Source organism: Equus quagga, unplaced genomic scaffold (genome assembly GCF_021613505.1).
Source record: "Equus quagga isolate Etosha38 unplaced genomic scaffold, UCLA_HA_Equagga_1.0 251_RagTag, whole genome shotgun sequence".
In the NCBI taxonomy this organism is placed as follows: Eukaryota; Metazoa; Chordata; class Mammalia; order Perissodactyla; family Equidae; genus Equus; species Equus quagga.
The window spans coordinates 1604982-1630336 of NW_025799859.1; the positions used below are offsets into that span (position 1 = coordinate 1604982).

Here is a 25355-nt window from a genome sequence, read left to right on the forward strand (position 1 = left end):
TTTCATTTTCATTAATAAATAAAGCTCTTTATATAAAAGAACTAAATAAAGAGTAAATAAAGCCCTTTTCTCTTCTCTTCCCTACTCAGACTTTTACTTTTCCAGAGAAATAGTAATGAGAATTACTTTGTTAATATGATACAGTCTTACACTTTATTTTCATTGGGAATGACCCTTAGTTTGAAAGAAATGGCCTAAAATTCTTGTTAGGCAACTTTTTGCAATAAAGCATCATTGTAATTAATACAACAAATTACTGTTGCCATGGATTATCAAATGTTACATGGAACTAGATTGTTGGATATAATCTTTGTCATAATGGCATTTAGAATAATGAAATTCTGCCTATATTATCAAACACCTGTAAAACTGAGTTATCATTCCCTGGCTTTAAAACAAGCTTAGACCATGGATCTCTCCGAGGTCTATTAGGCCTCAGGGCATGGTCTTTTAGTGCTTGGAAACAGGTTTCTTTGTGTTTAAAATGCATCAGCTGTACAAGCTAGCTGTCAAAGTCATTTACTAATCAAAGAAGGTCCAGTGTGCAAAAGAGGGGAGATAAAAACTATTGTTTTATAAAAGATAGTGGTTGTTTGTAGATATCTTATCGCTATAATAGATTGACCTGGGCATCATAGGAGGAATTGGCTTCTAGTTCACTTGAGTGTTTGCACAGTGGCAAGGAATGACTTGACCAATGGCCAAGAGACAGAGAACACATAGTTAGAGAAACTGGAGGCATGATCAAGAACAAAAGACACGAAGCTGATAAAATGTATTATGTTTCAAATGCATACTATCGTTCCATTTTATAAAACTTAGTTGTCTAAATTTGTAAAAGAGCAACGTTCTGTTCATTGAACTTTCTAAGTTAAGACCTGCAAAGGGGACACAGTTTTGGCAGTTTCAGTTTAATTATTTTAAATTATGGCTACCCTGTTTATTGTCGGGAAACTATTAGAATTATAATTACACTATCTCTATCTAGAGATATAGTCCTCACTTTTCACATATGTAAAATAGCTACTTTGGTAACTGTATCTCAAGGGGTTCCTGAGAGAAATAAATGATAGAACATGTGAAAGCCCCTGTGATTTAGCACACAGCTCCCTCTTCCTACCTGTCTCATTCCCTTACTCCCTCTCATTCCTGTTCTTATTGCTTCTTTCTCCACATCTTTCTGCTTTTCTCTCTCTCTCCTTCACTCAGTCTCCAAGAGTGTATATATTTCTTAGAAAGAACCCAAAAAGCCCAGAATATTATTTTTGTCTTTGATGCAGGTAGAGTGCCAATTAAACCAATGACATACTATGCCAGATGGTACATTTTCCAGACAGTAGCCAAATATGCTAAGAGATCCTCAGAACCTTGAAATATATCACTCTGCTATAGCTGACAAATCTAGAATATGGAATCAGGAATGAAAGATGATTTTCTTTTTCATGCTCTAGCAAAATTTCAGCAAAGAAAGTGGGTTCTTTATCATTTAGGACCCAGACAACTTTGTCAGTCTACGGATTCTTCCATGCATTCCAGAGCTGTTCACTAATTCATAGAATGAAGAAGTGCTTACATGAGAGCTAGGGAACATTTATATTGGCCTGTACAGTAAGTCAGGATACAGGCATTTATTAGACAGTTATAACTGTTCAAAACCCACTAGAGATGCATTCACTTTAGTTTAAGCATTGCACATTTCCCTATAAATGGCTTGGTGTGAATAATGTAAATGTGAATCCCTGAGAATAAATTAAATATATTTCCTGCTATTGTTAATGTGTTAGAACAGTTGTGCCATAAATCACTTGAACAGCATTTATAGATTACTATACTCTATCTAGGCCAAGCTTGTAAATATCTGTGTAATTCATAATTCAATGATTTGCAACCCTCTAAAGAAAACCTTAGAGAGTTTTCTCTTGTTTTTTTTTCTCCCTTCTCATATGATATTGACAAACATCTAGCTGAAAGAAATTCATTTTGAATGATTTTATAAAGGTTTACTTTTTAATAGAGGCTAGAGGATTTAATGTACGACAAGAAGGATTCATCCAGAATCATATAGTGACTCACTACTTATAGGTGGGTCATCACTCATGTAGCCTTTTGCCCTTTCCCTACCAAACCATCCTTCCTGGAAGACTCAGAAATTCTCCGCAGGCTTGTGGCCACAGGGAGTGACCATTTTGCAATGTCTTTAGTCTTCCTCTTTGCTCTCTCTTCTCCCCTCTTCCTTCTCCCTCCTGTCCTCCTCTCTCCTACTTTTCCTCTCTTCCTTCTTCTCCTTTTCCTCCTCCTTTTCCTCCTCCTCCTTTTTCTCCCTCTCTCTTTTTGCATACGTGCGTGCGTGCGCGCGCGCGCGCACACACACACACTATCATATAGGAACCAATGCAGTCACATTCTGTCTACTCCTAACTCCACTAATTTCGTTAGAACTTAGGACACATCAGAAGCAAAATGGGCATTCAGCTTTGGAAATTATATAGACCATTGGTTTCAGTGTATCTGTGGAACCACTCTTCTGAGGAAAAGTGAATAAAAAAAGGTGTTTATCTGTGCTAGGCATTTTGTATGCTTTATATCATTTAATACTCACCATATAGCATTAGTAGCCCACTATTTATTAGCAAAGAAAGTGAAAAATACAGAAATGAAATAACTAATCAGATTCATAATGCCTGAGGTCACAGAGTCGGAATTTAAAATTGAGCCTAATTCAAAAGTTGGCATCTATATTCTTTCGACTTGACCTATTTGTTCATAACTTGGCAAGCCATTCTAATGTTACGAAAGTTCATCATGTCTATTCAACAGAATGCTCTGAAGTTTTGCCTCCATTTACTGTGCTTGAGTTTCCAACTTACAGCCGCCTACTCCTCCCACATTTACCTATTTTGATTTCTTTCACCTCTCGCTGGTCGCATTGGGCCTCCAGGCCAAGAGAACACACCATACTTCTTGAGGGAATATACTCTAAATTATCCTTTAAACGTGTTATGTATTTCTGAGTCTATGTCAATAGAGAGTGGAGAATCCTTGCAATGGGGAGTTCTGTTTGTGCCACACATGTGCATCTACCATCCCCACAGACTCTGCCTCAGCAGTCATCAGCCCTCCTCATGGTCACTGCTCACATTCCAGAGTCTGACTGTCATCTGTTTTGTGCTCTACCAATTTTCACTTTGTTTCTGGGGGCACTTGATTGAAGGCTCCAATGTTTGGGTAATTGGCGATGAGTTGGAACATGATGGCTCTTAGCTTTCATTTAGGTGATGCTTTGCTGAACTGCTGTCTCATGGCACAGTCAAGCATGAACTCCTCCCCTCAGTTGAGTGCCCCACAATTGCAATATGGACAGCTCCACCTTGTATTGTAGAATGCTTTTTGTTCTTCAAAATGCTCTCAAACTTAATTTATCGTCTTCACTTTGAATTTTATAGGGTATATCTACAAGTAAAGAGACAGAGACAAGGAGAAATGACTTGTATTCCAGAGGCAATGACTTTAATTTTTTAAGGAAATAGAATTCTGCCAATGCGTCCTTCATAATCACAGTATGCTAAAATAGTTTCTTGAAATCTCTAATTTTATTTATAGGGTAGTTTTAACATAGGAACATCCAGAACAATGAACAGTGTACTTGCAAGGTTTTAGTCACCCATATAATTTGGAGTGGGGATTGAAGACTAATTAGCTACAGTTCTAAAAATAAAATTATTCTTCTTGCTATTGACTCAATATTGGTAAAACATTATTAATAAAGCAGGTATATAAAGACAGTATTAGACACAGTTCTTCACATCCAAGAAGATAGCAACAAAAGGGTATTGAGAGTCTTGTTTCTATTCCGTTTATTATGCTGTGTGACTCTCAGAGGTTGCTGACAATCTTTGAAGCTCAGTTTACTGATCTATTAAAGTGAGTCTAATTATTACTTTTTGGAATATCAAATATGATTTTATTGGGATTACAAATGCATCAAAAATTAATAATATTGAAAATTTTAAACCATCAGAGTGAGAGCCCAAATTCAGTATGATCAGTATTTCTGATTGCTCATAGCTTTCTGAAAGTGAGTACAGAGTATTCTTCAAGAAGTATGAAAAGAATTTCTATTTAAACTTTTTAAAATGGTGAAATATAAAATTTAATATTTTGAAGTGACTCTGTTCTTCTCTTTGATCTATGAGAGATCTGTCTTTATTATCAGTGATATTTCATTATTAGTATGGCTTTTATTAAAACTTTAGTATCAAAGTACTGTGTATTAACAGTTTTGAACTCAGGTTTGTGATCTATATGCCATTTTACTTGTGATTTCTATTCCATCCCAAATGTGTGTTTCCTGTCTAAGAAGAAAAGGCCAGGTTTTCACTTCGAATTTTAAACATGTGTTTATAGTACGTGAAGGTTATCCTACACGTCTTCCTTTGCATCATTTCAATCCCCCAAGTTGGTTATATGGAAAAAGAATGTGAAAATGTATTTACCCCTGAAGCACACTACAGCATTGATTGCCAGGGAACTTTTCCATAAAATGGCATATCTGATGAGTCATAATGGGCAGAGAGATCTTTGCTGAATTTTAGACACACTTAAGCTTTTTCAAGTTTATGTATTTCTCACAAAGTCTTAACCTCCTTTCCATTTTGGTTACAATATACATATTACCTTGAAAAATATCTATGAATAATTTTAAGTGAACTATTATTTCTTAAAGATGCAATGTGTTTGGCTATATTAGATTTATCATATCCCACTAGTATTCCTTAGTTCTTCATATTTATGTAGGGTTTTTTTTTAAAGTTTTAAAATACTACATTTATTACATGATAACAATAGAAAAATAGTAATAATTCTGAAATTGCAGATACAAATCCTATGGGTTTTTTTACCATCAAATTAGTTTATAATTACACATATTATAGAGACTATCTTCCCATCCCCTAGATTTTTTTCCTATTCTGGAAGACCCTCTGATAAAATGGACCTTCTCACTTTAGTTCTGTGTATTACATTCTAGATGCTAATTTCTGTGTTGAAAGGCAAGTGTGAGGTACGTAGCAATGATGAGCAAACAATTGTAGGAAATAAGTCTGAGATTTAGAAACAGATCAGATGCATTGTATTCATTTTCCTCCTGGTCTTCCTTCTTAGCACTGGCACTTTGGGCAAATTATTTAACCTCAATAAGTCAGGAAAATTGGAATAATAGTGCACAACTCAGAAGTTAGAGTGAGGACTAGTACATCTAAATGATTTAGCACAATGTCTAGCATATAGTACAAAAATAAATATTATGTATTCAACCAATATTAAGTGCCTCCTGTGACGAATGCTATGTTAGGCATTAGGGCTATAATGATGAAGATTCCTTGTCTTCAAGGAGTCTACAGTCTAATGAGGAATGCAGAAAATTCCTAATCAATTTCAATAGCATAGCAGGTGTTAAAAGAGAAAAAGAAAAGGGTGTCATGACTGCATATATTGGCACATTTTCTAATCGCTGGGAGGATCAGTGGAGTTTTCCAGGGAGAGAATATTCATGTGAAAAGCTCAGAGTTGAGTAAGGGTTGGTTAGGCAAAGGAGAGTTAGGGGAGTGATGGAGTGGGAGAAGGAAGAAAAGGTACAATGTGAGTGAGAGTCCAGGGCAATGGTTTGACTAGAAAGGATGAATCCAGATCGGAGCCCCATGTGCACCCTCTGTGTTGTTAGCTTTGTGCATAGAATTTCATAGCACTCTTCTTCCTCTAGCAGATCAAATGGCTTTGGCCTTGGTTTGTCTCTGACCATTATAAAATGTTCACTTAAACATCATAGCTAAGCAAAAATCTCCTGATATTTATGTGTCATCCTAACTTCCTCTTAGCAGTAGGCCAGCAAAGTCTTACCAGGACATTATATCATGTTGATGATATCATAGCTTCTACCCCTGCTCTTGTCGGGCCCATTATACTGAGACATGTGTCTGGCACTCCTCCTTCCAATTAGCTCCCTAAATCTGATGAGCCAGGCCCTAGACTGGGAGCATCTTTCATGAACTGTAGGCTCCCAAAGGCAGGCAGCAAGCCTTATTCATCATCCTATTCCCTAGCTCAACTTTCTCGTTCTTCAGTCTGTGATTTATCTTGCTTTTTGGTTAGTTTATAAACCATAATTCCTTGTGTCTGTTTGCTCTCTCTTTCTCCATCTCTAATTACTCCTGTCTATTCTAAATGCTTTTCAGGTTAAAATAAATAGCAGTTACAATAGTCACAATCACAATACACCTCTGTGATGCATTGTTTTACTGTCCACACCTCAAAATATTCCACAAGTACCACTACTTGACAAGTAAAACAGTTGAAGATACTAAGGAGCAAATTAGCCCTTCCAGATTCAAATCCTGGCTTGTTGTTATATTCTTTGAGCTTTAACTTCATCATCTGTAAGAACAAGGATATTAAAAGTACAGCTATCTTATTGGGAGCCTGAAGGGCTTTATGAGATAATCTACATGGAATGTTCATCGCAGTACTAGGCATGCAATCATCCTCTAAAATGGTGCCTGTTGCTATTATTTGGGAGATAGGACAGCACCCAGAATGTGCTTTGGGTCTCCATTATTGTTATCAATTTTAGCTCTCAAAAGACAAGCAGAAGGTATAAGAGGCTATTCTGCCTTACATAGGTTTGTGTATCTTGTTTGACCACTCAGGTCTAGGGTAAAGCTTAGGAAGAAACAGAGCCCATCACTGTAGGACCCAGGAATCCAACCTCTGGCCTTCTGATTGACCAGTTATTTTAGTTTACGGAATTTTAGTTTTTGATCAGGTTTGCTATGATGTCATAGTAAATATTTCTTTGTTGCATGCTGTCTTTTACCTGTTCAAAATGTGTTAATAATGAGTTCACTGCACTTGCAAAATCCAAAACTCCTAAGAACTCAGAATGCTTATATCCATTAATCTCATTAAACTCATTAAATATCCTAAAGTCTTGGGGAGAGTAAGGGATAAATGTGCTCTCTATTTGAGCCAACGAGAATGCCAGAGTGCCCTTGCAAGACTTGGGCTGTCATTCACTAACATACAGTCTGTTGAAATCTATTTATCAAATATCTCTTATGGGCCTGGGCCTATTTTAGGTACTGGGAATATCAACACTCAATGAAGCCACGTGCCAGCCCTCATGGAACTTACATGTAGGAAAGAGGAGAGAGTTATGGTTGTAGGGTGTGATAAAAATAGAGTCAAAAATGACTCCAAAGTTTTTGACCTGAGCTTTTAGATGGCTGGAGTTGCCATCAACAGAGGTGGGAAAGATGGGAAATTAGAAGCTTGTCATTGGACATATAAGGTTCAAACAGTGGTTTGAGGACCGTGGTTTTCAAACTAGAGAGTGCATCAGAATCACCTAGAGGACTCATTAAAACAGAGATTCCTGAACCCCCCCCCTAGTTGTGTTCCCCCCCCCCCCCCCCCCCCCCCCCGCCCCGGAGAGTTCAGAGTTGTTGATTCAGTTGGTCTGGGGTGGGGCCCAATAATTTGCATTTTTTACAAGTTCCCAGGTAATGTTGATGCTGCTGGTCCTGGAACCACACATGGAGAACCAGTACTCTAGGATTAGGTGTATTTACAGAAGCTGGCAAAGGTAAAGAGAATGTCTAGATCATTAGATGAAAGGAGGCAAAACATGGGTAGTGGAATGCTTTCTGTGTGTTGCTGCTGGAGTACCCACTTCGGCTCTGTTCCTTCCCAATTTATGGCCAAAATCTTTGTGTGCTAGCCCATGCCTAAATGGCGAACAACAGTTTTAAATTTTGACTCCACTTCCTATTAGGTTACAAAGAACCCCATAGAAGGAAATATTCTTAATGTGATTGTTCTTCCAACACATGAAGAGTTGACACAAGCACCCCCTCTTGCTCTCCCTTCTGGTTGGGTCCAATTTATCTAGACCTAACCAGAAAGAGGCACCAACCTAACCCTATGGCTGTTTCCTATGGGAAGGAGTATGCTTTAGAAATTAATTTTTCTAACAGGATCATATTTGTGCTTTTGATCCCATATAATTGAAAATAAATATGAATTTTCTAGGTACAAACTTAATGTAATAGTTGTTCTATCCTGAAATTAATCCTAATATTTAAAGAAGAAAATTGTTTTTACTTTAGGGAGAAATACTCTAGAAAGAAAAATAGAATGAACATCTACCCCTTTTTTAAAAAGTTATAGTTCACACTTGAAAAATAAAAAACAAACAAACCTATATAATGAAAACACAGTTTGACAGTAATGATCATGACAGTCTATTTAATGAAAGAATTCTTTTGGTAAGAATTTTTTGTTAGATTGGTGACTTTTAAACATTTTGAGCATGACACACTGTAAGAAATATGTTTTAAATCACAAATGAGCATACACATCATTATTTACTTACAGATACTTTTTATATATTACAGAAATAAAAGTTTCATGAAATAATTCTCACCCTGAGTATGTGATGGACATTTTCCATGATGTGGTCTATCAGCTTTAAAAGTGCTAGTTTTAACTCACTAAACTGAAAACCAAGATGGCATGGTTGTTAACAACCTGGACTCTAGTATAAGACTGATGGGCTTGGAATCTTGCCTCTTCCCTTTTCTAGCTGTGTGATCTGATTAAATTACTTAGCTACTCTGTGCCCTCCGTAGAATGGGCAAAATAATATATCTACCTCATAAGTCTATTATAAGGATGAAATGAGTTAACTTAGAACAATGACTGGCATATAGTAAGCACTATAAAAGTATTAGTTATTAATATTGTGTTCAAAACCCACTATATGTCGTAGTTTGAAGTTTGAAAAGACACTTCTTTGGATGACTAAGACCGACCTCAGCCACATGCCACCTTATTTTCCAATACAAATTAAAGTTAACTTCCTGAGAGGCAAATACAATAGGCGCTTTTGTTTTATAGGCAAGATGAAATAGCTATATTTCCTTTTAAGCCCTTAACATGTTCTTTTAAAATCTAAGGGTAAGTCTTTTGGGGAGACAAGCTATGATGTCTTGAAAATCCAAAGGATAAAAGGAAAATTCTCCTTGAGATGATATTTTATTAATTGGTGCAGTGCCTTGCATCTAATGTATTCTCAAAAACTCTTTGTTTAAAGTAAATGGAAATCTTAATAGAAGAGTTTTCAAGGAAAGCAACTGATTTATATAGATTATAAATTAATGACTTTAATTAACAAAGAATTTCACACTCACCTATGTCTTTAAATCTGTAAGTCTGTGTTTCCCAAAATGTGCGTGGAAAGCTAAATTTATAAATGTTTAAGACTATTTTAGAGTCACAGTGTACAGTGTAGTAGTTATAGAAAATTGGCAAAAACAATCCCTTGTAATGGCTCAAATGGAATGTAATTTTTTAATTTTAAAATCTTTTTCTTACAATTTTTTTATTAAGATTATGATAGTTTACAATCTTGTGAAATTTCAGTTGTACATTATTGTTAGTCATGTTGTAGGTACACCACTTCATCCTTCGTGCCCTCTCCCCACCCCCACTTTCCCTGGTAACCACCGATCAGTTCTCCTTGTCTATATGTTAGCTTCCACCTATGAGTGGAGTCATACAGAGTTCGTCTTTCTCTGTCTGGCTTATTTCACTTAACATAATGCCCTCAAGGTACATCCACATTGTTGTGAATGGGACGATTTTGTCCTTTTTTTATGGCTGAGTAGTATTCCATTGTATATATATACCATATCTTCTTTATCCAATCATCACTTGATGGGCACTTAGGCTACTTCCACATCTTGGCTATTGTAAATAATGCTGCAATGAACATAGGGGTGCATGGGACTTTTGGAATTGCTGATTTCAAGTTCTTAGGATAGATACCCAGTAGTGGGATGGCTGGGTCATAAGGTATTTCTATTTTCAACTTTTTGAGAAATCTGCATACTGTTTTCCATAGTGGCTGCACCAGTTTGCATTCCCACCAACAGTGTATGAGGGTTCCTTTTTCTCCACAACCTCTCCAACATTTGTCACTCTTGGTTTTGGATATTTTTGCCATTCTAACAGGCGTAAGGTGATATCTTAGTGTAATTTTGATTTGCATTTCCCTGATGATTAGTGATGATGGCATCTTTTCATGTGTCTACTGGCCATCCTTATATCTTCTTTGGAGAAATGTCTGTTCATGTCCCCTGCCCATTTTTTCATCAGATTGATTTTTTGTTGTTGAGCTGTGTGAGTTCTTTATATATTATGGAGATTAACCCTTTGTTGGATAAATAACTTGTAAATATTTTTTCCCAACTAGTGAGCTGTTTTTTTGTTTCAATCCTGTTTTCCCTTGCCTTGAAGAAGCTCTTTAGTCTGATACAGTCCCATTTGTTTATTCTTTCTATTGTTTCCCTCGTCTGAGGAGTTATGTTGTCCGAAAAGATTCTTTTGAAACTGATGTCAAAGAGTGTACTGCCTATATTCTCTTCTAGAAGCCTTATGGTTTCAGGTCTTACCTTTAGGTCTTTGATCCATTTTGAGTTTATTTTTGTGAATGGTGAAAAAGAATGGTCAATTTTCATTCTTTTACATGTGGCTGTGCAGTTTTCCCAGCACCATTTGTTGAAGAGACTTTCTTTTCTCCATTGTAGGCCCTCAGCTCCTTTGTCGAAGATAAGCTGTCCATAGATGTGTGGTTTTATTTCTGGGCTTTCAATCTGTTCCTCAAATGGAATGTAATTTTATTTATCTCCCGCAAAACAGCCCTAAGTGGGTTTTCTCGTTGAGGAAAGGACACTCTGTGCCCCGTACAGTCATTCTGGGACCCAGGCTAGTGGAGGGTCTGCCATCTTCAAGTTTGGCTTCCAGTCATTCCGGTTGTCACCATTCCAGCTAATGGAGAGAGTGAAGAGCATGGAGAAGGGAATGTGGGAGTTTTTAGGGATGAGTGGTGTGTCACACATAGTCTTCTGTGTACCTTTCTTTTGTCAGACTGGGTGACATAGTCACACCTAACAGCAGGGCAGGCTGGGATGTGTCAGCCAGTCCTGTGCCCAGGAAGAAAGGAGACAATAGATTTAATAAGAGACTCTGCCAAACATAGTAAAGATCTGCTGTAACAATCCTGGTTTACCACTATTTAGTGCAATGTTTCGTAAATGCATTTGACTATGAAACCCTTTTCTCTCTTGACACCCATTAACACACTGTAGAAAACAACACACTTTGGAAAAGATTGCTGTCAGGATACCAAGTCCCGTAATGAAAAGAAACCTAAATTTTCCAGGGATGATAAGAGAGATTTTTTGAAACTTTTTAAATTATGGGTTTTAACACAAATACAGAAACCACATAAGCAAATGTGCAGTTAAACATTATTAGGCAAACACCTTTGAAACAGCCACCCAGGTTAGAAGGTAGAAACTTGCCAGCTACCCACAAAGAGCTTCACAGGGTCTCCTCCTTCCCTCAAAAGTCAACTTTGTACTGACTTCTATGATAACGTTTTCCTTATAGATCTGTAATCTGAGTGGGCCGCACACTATAATTTAGTTATGCCTGTTTTTGTATATGTCTTTAAATCTCTTTTAGTCTAGCTTCTCATCCTATTTTGTTCTGTTTTTTCTTCCTAGAAATTTATTGGTAAAGAAAAGAGGTCCTATTACCTATAGAGTTTCCCAGTCTGTCTAGTGAATTTCATCCCCATGGTGAGGTTTAACACGTTCCTCTGTCCTTGCATTTACTGTGAATTGGGAGTTTATGAATATAGAGGCTTAATCAGATTCAGATTTGATTACTTTGTCAAGACTCTTTCACAGAAGGTGTGCTCTTTTTCAGGAGCCACATAATTTATGGTTATCTCTTTTTGTAAGCTTAGCTATCATTGATGGTCAAGGCCTAGACCCTATATCCTTTAGGAAATACAAAATGACAACATTCCAATTCTATCATTCTTCTCATTTACCTATGGAAGTACTACTGTAAGAAGAAATTTTGCCTCAACTGCTATTTAATTAGCTACTAATCCATTAGGTATAGAAAAGGCAGGAAAAAAGCTTATTTGCCCTTAATTTACCAGTTTTCAAAATAAAGAGTTGTTTTCCTAACATCTTTCACTATGTGTGACTATTTTTGTATCATTATGAAATCATCATGTGAGTTCTTGCATGGTGTCACAATGAAAAGACAATGATCTTTTCATTGTCAGTGAGCTTTTCTGGATATGAAATCCTTTGATCATGTTTTTTCTTTTCTTCTTTGTGTATCTTTATAATGGTTCCAGGTTTTTTCCCAGCATGAAGTTTTCCTGTTAAAAAGTCTACTGACAATATGATTTTATTTCCTTTATAAACCATGTGGTATTCTTGCCTAGATACTCAAAGAATGTTTTTTGTTTTTCTTTAAAATTTAATAATTTTACTAGGATAAGTCTCAGGATTGGTGATTCTGATATACCCTTTCAATAAGTAGTTTCCAATATTTTTCTTTTTTGAAAGTTTTCTTGAATGTCTTGTGAAGTTCTATTCTCTTGCTTAGGTTTTCTTTACCAAAAAATATTATTATATGCATGCAGCATCTGTTTTGCCTCACTTATCTATTTGCCAATTTTTCTCAAATTCTTTGGATCTCTTTTCAAATGTTTTCTTTCTTTTTCTTTTCTTTTTTTTTTGCTGAGGAGGATTCGCCCTGAGCTAACATCTGTGCCAATCTTCCCCATTTTGTATTTGGGTTGCTGCCACAGTATGACCTCCAACGAGTGGTATTGGTCCTTGCCCGAGATCCAAACCCAGGCAGCCAAAAGGAGCACACCAAACTTAATCACGAGGCCATGGGACCAGCTCCTTAAATGTTTTAATTTCAATTTTTCTTTTTCCATTTCTGTTTTCCTTAAGGCACTATTTGTTGTATTTTTATTCTTGTATTTCTCCCAATTTCATCTCCATTTATGAAAACAATTTTCCTTTTATTTCTATTTACTGAATTCTATCACTTAAGCCTTGACTTTTGTTTTGAAGAAGAAGAAGATTAGCCCTGAGCTAACTACTGCCAGTCCTCCTCTTTTTGCTGAGCAAGCCTGGCACTAAGCTAACATCCATGCCCATCTTCTTGTACTTTATATGTGGGATGCCTACCATAGCACGGTGTGCCAAGCGGTGCCATGTCCGCACCCGGGATCCAAACTGGCGAACCCCGGGCCGCCGAGAAGCAGAATATGTGCACTTACCCGGTGCACTACCGGGCCGGCCCCGACTTTTTCTAATTCTTATTTACGTTGTTCTTTCATATCTCATGTCATTTCCTAAATGACTGTTAGCTCGTTTGGAAATAGTAGTTTTCACGTGTTTTTCATGCGTGTCTTTCTGCTGCACTTTTTTTGTCTATGGGGATGTTATTCTGAACTTCATTCTCGTTTTCCTCATATTATCCTTTTGTGGGATTTGAATATGATTCCTTTCTTTGCTTATTTTTCTATGAAATCAAGTTTCATGAACTTTTAGAAGGAAGTGTGGCTGAGGATTATTTTTTTCTTAATCTCATTTTCATGGGCCAGGGTTCTCTTTTTTTTTTTTCTTTGAGTTTTCAAAAATATAGCAGCTTACCTCATGAGATTTACTGGATTCCTTTTCCTTCCCCCTTTGTTTTATAGACCCTCCCTTTTTCTCCATTGTAATTTTTCTTGATTTGCTCAATTTGGACACTCTTCCCACCAGTTTCTCTTCAGCGCAGGGAATTATCCTGAAGGGAGCTTGGCTTGTTAACAACGAGAGTTCCTTGAACCAAGACTGCAGCAGCCCCCAGACCTCTCCAGGACCCCTCCATTCACCTGCTTTTGGAGTATGCAAAATCCTCCTCCTCTCAGGTTTAATATTCCATTTTGGTGTTCTAGAGTATGCCATACACCCCAGTTTTACCTTCTGCTTCCTCCTATAAGATGCTGATATCACACAGGTCCTGTAACTTCAGTCACTGGACCCCACCTCTTCATAGTTTAAGGTGTGTGGAGAGAACTTATCGCTTAATTTTACTGACCATATTTATCTATATGCTTCTGACTTTGCTCTCCTTGTTGCACTGTGATGTGCAAAGAACTTTTTTTTCACTTCCGTAACCATCTCCTTGGAATCTCTGAGAATTTTATTAAGCATGAGAGGCATGAGTAACAATTCTTCAGGCCCGGATCTTTCTCCCATCGAGGTTTTCTCATCCCTTTTCAATCTTTGAGAATCAGGGTTTAATTTCATTAACAATTTCCTTACAAAGCATTGCAGTGGTATTTTGTGAATCTTTTTACCCAATTTTTCCAAACAAGAAAATTCAAGTTCATAGCTTGTATATCCATTTTATCTCATGAAAGATATAGAGAGAAACAGCAGGGTTACTGACAGTAGGGCTAGTCAGCTAAATGAGGGAAAAACCATTTTGAATTATCAGATAAACTCTGTAACAGAATAAAGGCACTGGGTTTCTCTATCTGATGGTGGGCTGACAAGGCCAGGCCTTGGAGTCATGCTCATCTCCAGACAAAAAATTTGCAGAGTGACTTAAATTCACAAGTATCTGGATTTATGCCAAGTTTTATTAAACTGTGATTGTTAATAGTTCTATGTTAGAACAATATCAAATTATACATTCTTATTTGGATTTATTTAAAATATTTTATCTAACATTTTATATGGGTAAATTAAAACTCGTGCATTGATATTTTTGTTAATATAATGATGGAGTCAATTGTACTGGGAAATGTCTTCTATATTTTATAAGAAATGTGTGAGAATTAGTGAAAAGATAAAATTCTCTTTTTATCAGATATAAAAGGGGTCCCTTTGGGGACCCCTTACATTCATGCAATATGATCATAGTCCAGGGTTGACCATTTGTCTGCTAATGGCAGCTTAAAAAAATCCAGTCTTATTGCTCAGGAAGAACCAAATTGTGCTACACAACAAATATTTATTATTCACATACTGTACACTGGATACAGAACAAGCCTTTCAATGTCAAAGAAATTTAAGACATGGACTCTCTCTTCCAACATCCTATGGGAAGAATGCACACACCTCCATATGTGTACAAGTACAGTGGAAATGTTTGCTAGATTAGGTGATTCCATCTGTATGAGTGCAAGGATGTCAGTGGAGGCTCATGGAAGCAATATCTGATTTGATTTTGAGGGGTGAAGACAAATATTCAGGTTGGGCCTAAGGGTAAAGGCCTTGTTGCTAGAGAGAGCAAAAGGTGTGAAGGTACAATATCATAAGGAAGGATTGAACTTTAAGGTAAGTGCTGGATTTCGAAGGTAATAAGTTAGAAAATCTAGTCTCATAAAAAGGCTTATGTTCCAGAAACTAATCGGTTCTTATTGGCCCTCTCCTTCCATAGCAAATAAACTTTAGCTGTATAACCTTGACCTTTATAAGGAAACTGGTCCAAAGTTGACTTTGGGTTAGTTACCCACACATCACTTTCTCACTTCTTTATTTAGGAAATTGACAATATGTCTTTCCATAAATACTCTGGAGGAGAGGAGACCTATGTTTGTATTTGAGAAGTCTTGATCCAATAACGAATTCATCCAGATGTAAACTGCCTTTGCCATTCTTTTTGTTGTTTTAGCCCCACCCTCATCTCCCCTGTGACCAATTCATTATTTTATGAACTTCCTATAAATATCTAATAGAGAGAAAGACATAAGGAGAAACACTAACCCATCTATCACTTGTTAGCAGTGCCAGGACAATTTTCATAAGGTGGAATGTGAAAATACTAGTTTGGATTGTGTTTGTGGATTTCAGTCACCCACCCTCCTCTCTTTGCCTGTTTCTGTGGATAAAGAGTTAGTAAGAGATTTAGCTGCAGTGTTGGTTTTCAATATCTTAATTTCTAGAAAGTGTTTATTAAAGTCTACATAGTTGTGAATGAAGGGTTAGGCTCCAGAAGATATTTTAAAACCATATCTAGCAGAATTAGAGACTGATAGACTGCGAGGTCTGAGGGCAAAAGTTCTTAAATTTCATCAAATAGCACCGCTAACCACCGCCCCCCACTTTTCTCATCCAGCTCTAGATGAGGAACTAAGATATAGAGTATATAAGTGAGTGGTTCAAGGTTACATCGTAATTTGATTTGTGTACGCATGCCTGTGTCTGTATGTGATATTTTCTCTTTTGCTTTATTTAATGGCTTGGACTAACAAGGTACGAAAGTCCTTACCCATATTCACTTGATGCAGACATTAACTGATTTTTTTATAGGGTGGAAAAGCAATAGAACACTAATCAAGAGTATCTACCAAGATATCTTCATTTTCTTTCTCTGGCAAATCATTAAGTTACTATTCCCCATCATGAAAACAAACAATTGAATTAATTGGTGAACTGGTAATAAATTATTGGTAAGCATTTGGTGTGGGATTCATGTGCAGGTAATTAGGAATAATTACCTGTTTACCGTGGCCCTTCTTGATCATCTAGAGACAATTTGATACAATTAAAATCTAAAACTACTTTACAAGTATTGACAGATTATCCAACTATAAAGTCACATGGATCGCAAATGTGTTTCAATGCCTCCGTACATTTAAAATTAGTGGAAAAATTTGTGGCATTTTTCTGTATATTTTAGTGCAATCATTATAATTTTGATTAACAGTCAGGATTCAGTTTATACTTTGTGTTCTTGCTACAATATCTGAAAAAGTAAAAGGAATAAAAAATAAATAAAATATACCAATTATGGAAATGATACTTTGGTGACCTTAATTCAAAGACTTTATTTCTCCTGTGGTTTAAGCACCTATGTGCCTCTTTAGATTTCTGGGTCTGGAATTGTGTTGTTGTGACCATATTTAATAGTATTTATTGAAAAATTACTGTGTAAAATATATGCCAAGATTTTCAGGGAGTGACATGGAAAGTGGAAATTATGATCTATCATGCACTCAAAGAGTTTATAAAGAGGGGAGCCAGGGTATAAGAAAGAAAGGCAGTATTATAAGGGCAAGTGTAGCAGATAAGTATATGTGTGTGTATAGGTGTTTACAAGTAAATTCTGTAGAGTAATTTCTGAGCATGAGTGGAAGGTTGCTTAGGAAGGAAGAGAAGAATTTATCATTATTTCAAATAAAGACTGTCAGTGATGAAGCCCTGATTAGTGCTCTAAAGAAAGGGCAGGTTAGGATTTAGGACAGTTGAAAGATTATTCTAGTAGGAGGAGCTTGAAGTCCATTGTGGATAGAGCAGTTGGGTGAGATGTGGCAGGCAGGTTTACCTGGCTCAAGGACATTATATGAGTTGAGGCTGTAAGAGGTACATGTGGACCCATGTGATATAATAATTTTCTCATTAAAAAGTCCTATGTGGTTATTTCTATTGGGCTAGACAATATGAGGACACAGGGACAGTGTCTTCCTTTTTACATTCATCTAAACATTCAAAATTCATTAATCTCTTGCTACATGACAGACTATATGAAAGTACAGATGTGTGCAATTTATTAAAATAGTTGCCGTGTGCCTAATTACACATGGGAGATAGAAATGTAGGCTTCAGCATAACATAGGAAAAGAAAGAGTTGTCAAGTGAACAAAACAAAAACTGTTTACAGTGACTCACAGAATGGTTTTATTTTCTAAACATTGTTTAACACTCTCAATCCTCTCTTCCCTGTATACATACATACAGATAATCAATATAATTTATCAGCTAACTCGGAGTCTTTCTAACTCTCCCTGCCCTTTGATTTCTGTAGTCATGTGATCCCCACACAATGCAGAGAAGAACCCGGCATCTGCTGAGGCCCTCGCTGAGTTCAAGGACATGTGCTGAAGACTCACAGGTGCGGCCTTGCCTCCTCAATGAAAACTGCTTCCAGTTCCAGTACAATCTAACAGGTACAGTTGAAATCCACAATCATGCCACTTTCCCTGAACATTGACTAACAGAGGAATGTTTGCATGTGTTTTGATTTCCAGATTAGGGAATGAAAGTAGGGTATGCGAGTATATTGCACAGAAGTCTAAGAATTTGACATTTCCAGTGTCTCTTTACGGAAAGAAATGCCCACACTTGGCATGTAGATTCAGCAAGGCCACCTGGAATCTCTGAATTCAGAGAGGCTTAGAAAGACTTGGCAAAGTTTCAAAATAAAGTTGAATTAAAGCCATGATGAATTGAAACAACAAAAATAAGTAGCCGGGGATAATTTACCATTCAGGAAAGAATGTAATCATGCTGTCATAGAATTTAGCTATTTCATGGCCTTTATTATTTCAAGAAATTCAAGCTTGTGATGTACTTGCTCTATGGGTCTTAATAAGGATGAACGGTAGGTGGTTTTGACTGGACAGGCATGTTTTTGAGGCGCTGGGAATTACCTCAGCATCATTATTCAGCCTCTATTCAGGTTTTACCAGGTACTAGAGCACTCAGTGTCTAATACCAAGACTATTTAGTCACAGTGATATGCTACCTGCCATCCTCTGCAGCAGCAGATATACAAAATGCCACAAAATGTAGAACCGTGCTAAGTCTCAACATTGAATTCAATACTGACTGACAACCAAACCGCCACATGCCTGCGGAGGCAAAGCAATATAGCCTTTTCTGAAACAAATTCCCCACCGAGGTCACAGAGACCCTGCTGAGATTTCTCATGTAGAAAACCTCACAGTGAATTCTCTGGGGCTGTCGGATTGTCTTTATAGGTGAAAGATGACCTGGTGTATTTGCCCTTTTTTTTAGTTAAAGGTGCTTCAGATCCTTGTTTTTTATGATAATTTTTCAGAAATACAATGAAATTTGCTTTACTGGAAGAACATGTCTTTAATATACTGATTTGACTATACATGGGTTTGCTATTTCTATTAAACTCTTAGATCATCTGCCAAATATGGAAAATCTTCTTAAAGAGGTTCTTGTTGTATATGATCAAGGATCTTCCTTTCTACCCACACCGACAGTAAGAGTTTGTTAAGAAGCAGATTAATTATAGGATAATTTATTCTATCTCCCAGTTGTCTACTTTGTAATACAGCTAGCCAAATCTATAAAATCTTCTCTCACGAGAGAATAATTTTATTAAAATTAGAGTTTCTGTAACAGTCCATATAATTTTGTATACCTTGTCCTCTTTCCTCTCTGGGGTACTTCTCTTGTCTCCACTGTACCAGATGCACCAAATGGTTTAGATGATTGGATTTATTCCGTGAAAACATTTTCAAGTTTACATAAAATACTTGCATCATTTCAGGGTTATTTTTTGTCTTAATTATCCCTAGAAAATAGATGATTTCAAACTAGTTTTCTTTCACCATCCTGGTTAGTGTCTTTCCTTTCCTACCCAGCCAACTGTGAGATGGTTTCTAACAAACCATTTGGCTTTTTGCCTCAAGGAAGCAAATTTAGGAAGGTAATTCACTTTTAGTTGTTTGATTGTTTGTTTTACACTAAAAGAATTGCATGGTGCTTCTAGGAGCAACCTGGAAATGGTGTTAGGATTATGTGCTCACTATCCTTCTCCACCAATGCAGATAATCAAAGGTTTGTTGTATTTTGCTCACATGGCCATAATTTTGAAACTTATTGTGGTGACCCTATGCCTGTAGAGTGGAGTACATGCCAGTTGAGTGAAAATGCGACCTGTGGGCAAGGCGTCAGGACCCGCCTTCTGAGCTGTGTGCGCAGTGATGGCAAGTCAGTTGGCATGGACCAATGCGAGCAGGTAATTCATTTATATTTGTATCTCACACCTAATGCTTCGTATTTCTTAATATTGGTCTGTAAGCTCCATGATGCTTAACATAAATGATAGACTCTAATTTCTTCTCATCACAGCTCAAGTTTGATTAGAGTAAGAGGTACTAGTATAGTACAGTTAGATCTCACTAATTTGAACTTAGTCAAAATGACCAGAAAAGGGGAAATGGGTTCATTTTAAAAAATTTGTTTTTATTATTTTCAAGAATTTTATTTAGATATCCTTGCTTGCCAAAAGCTACTGACATGAAGTGACTCTAATAGTTAGACGTCACTCTTTGTATTGGGCAGCTGATTCATTAGCATACATGGTAAACACTGTACCTTCAGGTAAGATGAACAGTGACATTTGCTGTTAGAATACTCTGCTAATTTGCTTAGCAAATCACTTTCTCTGCTTTCCAAATACCATGTGTCCAACAAATATTCAAAGAATTTCAACGAAATCTTAAATTATTAAGCTATCTAGAATATCTGTATTTCGTGAATGGATCGTAAATCCCATATGATAATTTCTATTTTGCCCACTTGGCAAGTAATCATGCTAGACTCATTAATTTTAGCTTGATGTGGACATTGCTAACATTTAACGTGTATTGAATGTCAAAGTTTTCCTTTAAAGGAACACAAACACTGTGTGATTCCTATAGCAGAATTTTTCATTATTCTTTCTGTATTTCTTAGATGGTTTATTCTTTCACCAAGACCTTTTCTACCTTGGCCATTAGAAAACTTGTAGATTTTGCCCAGATGCTAGTTTCAGAGAGGACAAGAAGAAAATAAACTGTATCACAAACTTTTCCTACTATTAAAACCATGATTATGTTTTTAGCCTAATTGATCTTTTGTTGTGAACTTTAAATGGGTTGTTGATTTTGGTTTTATTCTTATTTACTTTTTAGCCTAGGTGGCTGTTAGTTTTGAGCTCTCTTTGAACGCTTAGCCCAGCCAGAAGTGTGCAGGTGCCTGAATTTAGCACTGAAGCATCTTCTTGCTTCCTTGCTGGCTGAGTGAGAGGACAGATCCCTGTGTCATGTAACCGCCTGCTTTTCCAGTACCCTAATTGTAGATCTATTCTAGAGTAGAGGACTTTATAAAAAGAAATTTGGGCTGACAAACTTCTATTTTCGGAAGTAAGGACAACCATTTTTTCTATGATTGCCACCAATTTACATAGGAAAGAATATTTTTTCCCCACGAAAATGTAGAGATTCTTATCAAAGAATAAAGGGCAGTCTTTCCCATAAAAGGATAGTGATTTGATAGTGATGTGATTTGATTTGATGGTGATGTGATTTCTCCAGTAACATCATATTTTATTTCCATCTACAGCATAACTTGGAGAAGCCCCAGAGAATGAGCATGCACTGCCTGGTGAAATGTGTGGTCAACTGTCAGCTCTCAGGGTGGACAGCTTGGACAGAGTGTTCACAGACTTGTGGCCATGGAGGTATGTGGGTTCCCTATGTTTGTTCCCACTAAACAGTTTAGTTTTTAAATATCTTTCAATATGCCATAGCTTGACAAATAGGCATAAGGCATGTTGGCCAACTGAAGGCAACATGAGGCTCACCAGAGAGGAAGAGAGAGAGAGAACCTGCCCTCATATCAGTCCTTATGGGTAGGCAGAGGTTGCAGAGCCGACGTGATAACAGTGGCACTTACCAGAGGGGCTGCTGGCTCTGTGGGACAGTGTTCATTCAAAAGGTCATAAGCTCAAGCAATTAAAAAACTGTTGGCCTCAGTGGTTTTTGGAAGAAGTGTGTATTATATAAGTAAAGCTGGCTCCTGTGTCAGACAAACCCCAGTGGCTTAGCTTAAATCACAGTGCTTAACATCATAGGCTAGAGATAACTTTTCACTTGCATAAAGGGGAGGGGTAGTTTCTGTCTCAAAAAGTCAATCAAGGACACAGGTTGATGGAGGCCCTATCTCTTTAATGTAAGCAGGTTTCTCTGGAGGGTGATATCCAGCAGGCTCTGTGAAGTTTTTGATGGGCCAGATTGGAAGTAGCATATGTCTCTTGCATCTATATTGTATTAGACAAAACTTAGTCCTATGTCCCCAGCTCAATGCAAGATGATAGGACAGGAAATGTGGTTTCTGGATAGCCAGTCACTCCTCAGCAACTCTATGGAGAAAAGGGAGTATGAACCTTCGGTGGACAAACAGCAGTCACTACCACAAGTTCCCAGAATCTCAGTGGCTGGGTAATGCACAATGACAAAGATTGCAGAAGGCAATCAATACTCAAAAGCTAGGAAAATGGAAACATCGATGGCACTTCAGCCACTGGGCTAAAGTAAAGAGCAAGATGTGTGTCCATGGAAGAGAGAGCAACAAGAGCATAACAGGAAAGCACAGAGCTGTGGTTGAGGATAGGACTCTGGTCCTGAATGAGAGTTACAACTTATCACAAGGTAAATGTCAGAAATTTGAAGTAGGAACCCAGAAAGAAATCCTGTCATATGATTAGGCATGAAGCACAGGAGAAGAGAAGAAGAATTGCAAGTTAAAGGGATCATGGAATTGGGGTGGGAGAAGGGGATACCAAGACCTGGGTCTGATTGCCCAACAACATATTTGGAAGCAGTTTTCTAGAAGTCCTGTGACTGGACCACTGTCACTATGATATGGGCTCATTTCTAAGCTACTCACAAATGACTGCTGGGATCGTTGGTAATTCTCTGCCTTCACTGGGATTGTCTGAGGAACTGAGGTCGGGCCCAGCGTGGAAAAGGGGCTCATCAGTGAACTCAGCTGTAAGATCCTGGAGAAGGCAGAGTTGAAAACACTACCAAGGATATGTATTATGAAAATGTGGCTAAGGAAATTAAAAACTACTTCTTCAAAGAGCATCACTCAAAATGAAAATGGGACTCACAACAGCTAGTAATAAGAACATGCCATTTCCAGCACAATTGAGAGCCCCCAAAGAACCTCAGGAAACCAAATCGTAAGTCTTAGGATCAAGATTTCAGTGAGTGACCTATAGTTCCTCCTATGTTCTGGTTGGCAGCAATGGTATAGTTTCCAGTTGGGCTCCACTTTAAAGTTGGGTAAATCTAGGTTTAAACTGCATCTGTTTAGGCAAATTACAATGTGTCTCAGTCTCAGCTTCTTCATCTATAAAATGTATTTCACGCACATATTGGAGGCATTGTTTTCGGTTTGAGAATTAAATGATATGGAGTACATGAAGGCATCTAGCACAGTAACTGGCACATCATGGAGGTTTAGTATATGTTAATTTCTGTTTCCATCTTCCCACGCACCAGTAGTAGGGCAAGTTGTTGGAGACTCCTTAGGATCTTTTAAAGATTATTCCATAGACTCAGTCACTCTCATCTCCTGCCTTCATATCTCATCCTTTTAACACACTCAAAATCCATACACTACAGTCAAAGACTAAGTGATATTTTAAAACCACAAATCTGAACAAGTCTTTTCCTATTGACCTGAGTTATTCATCAATTCATTTATCCTTTAAACAAATGCCTATGTGCCAGTTATAGTTCAATGTATTGAGGATATAACAGTAGGGGGGGGGAAAAGACAATTTTTCTATTCTCATGGAGCCTACAATCTGTTTGAGGGACAATAGACAGTAAACAAGTAGGTAATATTGCATGTTGATGAGTTCACTAAAGACTCATATAAATGAGAGGTGTCATTCTCATTAGCAATGTCTTTCATCAAAACAACTAGCTGTTCATCTCTCCAGTGGTGACCCACCTGGTTACCCCACAGCCATAAACACTGCAGTCTTGTCTTCATGGGCCTCTGCTGGGATGTGTGACTCTTACAGTGGTAAAGTGTAGCATGGAAAAGTAGAGAAAAGACAAAATCTTGTATTGTGAGCATAGTCCACAAGGACTTACAGGCTCTCACCTGTGCCTGCCTCTGTATCCACATCACCATCCACTGTCCCATTGGCTCTCTCTTTCAGTCACATCCTTGCACGTACACTTCTTTGCACTTTGACACCTTTCCTCACATGGATCATTTCACCATCACCCTCACTACTACCTCTTGCTACTTTTATCATATATAAATTGAATTACTTTTAGTGTCTGCTTTTCTATGGGCCCACAGACCCTGTTTGGGTTCTTCATGGGGGAATCCCTGAAGTTCCCATGAAGCACAGTACCTGGCCCATTGGAAGGATTTCGGTGAATATTTGTCATTGTCCAGGTGGCTCTGGACCATAGGGGAAAGCTTGAAGGGAAAGACTTTGCAGACTGGATCATGAGCCCACAGGCCTCTAGCACCTGCAAGTGGCCATTTTCCTCTCCCTCTGACTAAATATATAAGTCTTAGGTACCATTTACCCAAGAACATGTTCAATGAAGGAGACAGAAGATCTGTTTATTGTTATTTTTGCCTGAATGTCCTAATTCTGCCACTTTATCAAGTTAGTGAAATATGACAGGCTGCTGTATTATACTAACACACTACCTTTAAAAAGAAGACCCCAAATTGTAAGTTTAGTATTAAAATATCATTTTAATTTTTCAAGCAGTTCTGCTAGTGATGGAGACTTCTCAGACCCTTTTTTCTACTAGAAAAACAAACAAGAAACATTTACAAATCTGAATTCCACTATTGAAGAATTCTAGGCAGTTAGAATTTGAACTTAAACCACCTTTTCTAATCCTTAGAATAATAAAGACAACCAATCGAAGATTTCCTAAGGAGAGTCATTGTGTGAACTAAGGCATAGGGAGACTAGGGAAGAAATGTTAACTACTTGGAGAAATCAAGTTTCATAAAGCATTTGGAAATCATCTAACCGGAAACCATCGGCACATAAATATGGCGTTAGTTATAAATCACCTCTAGCTAATTTCTGAGGGCCTAGGAGGATAACTTCTTGAGAATCTCTTCTTGACCTTTAGATGTCTTAATCTCCTAAACTGTCAGATATAATAATGACTTTTTAAAAATATTCCATAATCCTGATATGTGACAAACCCTCCAGGGATCTAAATGTGTATGTATTCCATCATTTCTTTATTCATTCAACAAAGATTTATAAAGTTTACACCTATTATCCTGGCACCTAATGGTGTCCTCTTTCATTGTCAAAAGCGGCAGTGTGGAAAATAAATTATATGGTGACCTTGCTATTTTGAGTTCTGTTCTTGAAGGCAGGGCTGTAGAAGAAATTGATTCGTATATTGTGCAAATACTTATTGGAAGCTTTCTGAGTACCAGGCCTTCTCCCAGGCGCTGAGGAGACACTGTGTTTGGAACAGATAAAATCCTAGGCAAACGAAATCACCTCACTTCATAAAACTAATATCTAGTGGAAAGCTGGATGGTGATGACTTGACAGAGAGAGAGAAAATAAACAATAAACACAGAAGTAACGGATGGTGATGAGTGCTGTGATGAAGCAAAAACAGGTCATGTGCTGGAGAATAACAAGCATCTAGCAGGGGAGTGAGGGATAGAGAAAGAAAGGCCGCTGAGGAGGTGATATTTATGTCAAAATTGAATGACAAGGTGCCATAGATCTTGTAACAAGTGTTTTCTTTACCAGGCTACTCAGGGTTCAATCCCACAAGCATTTTTTGACTACCTATTGTAATCAAGGCTCTATATCGGGAC

At 37.4% G+C, this 25355-nt stretch overlaps 1 protein-coding gene across 1 annotated transcript in view; it reads left to right on the forward strand.

Annotated features, from left to right (window-relative positions):
• LOC124233816 (thrombospondin type-1 domain-containing protein 7B) overlaps positions 1-25355 on the forward strand; it is a 674290-nt gene that overhangs the window by 617091 nt on the left and 31844 nt on the right. The window contains exons 18-20 of the mRNA XM_046651040.1: positions 17737-17878; positions 19592-19707; positions 21075-21192. Coding sequence (XP_046506996.1) covers positions 17737-17878; positions 19592-19707; positions 21075-21192 — 376 coding nt within the window. The remainder of the gene's footprint in view (positions 1-17736; positions 17879-19591; positions 19708-21074; positions 21193-25355) is intronic.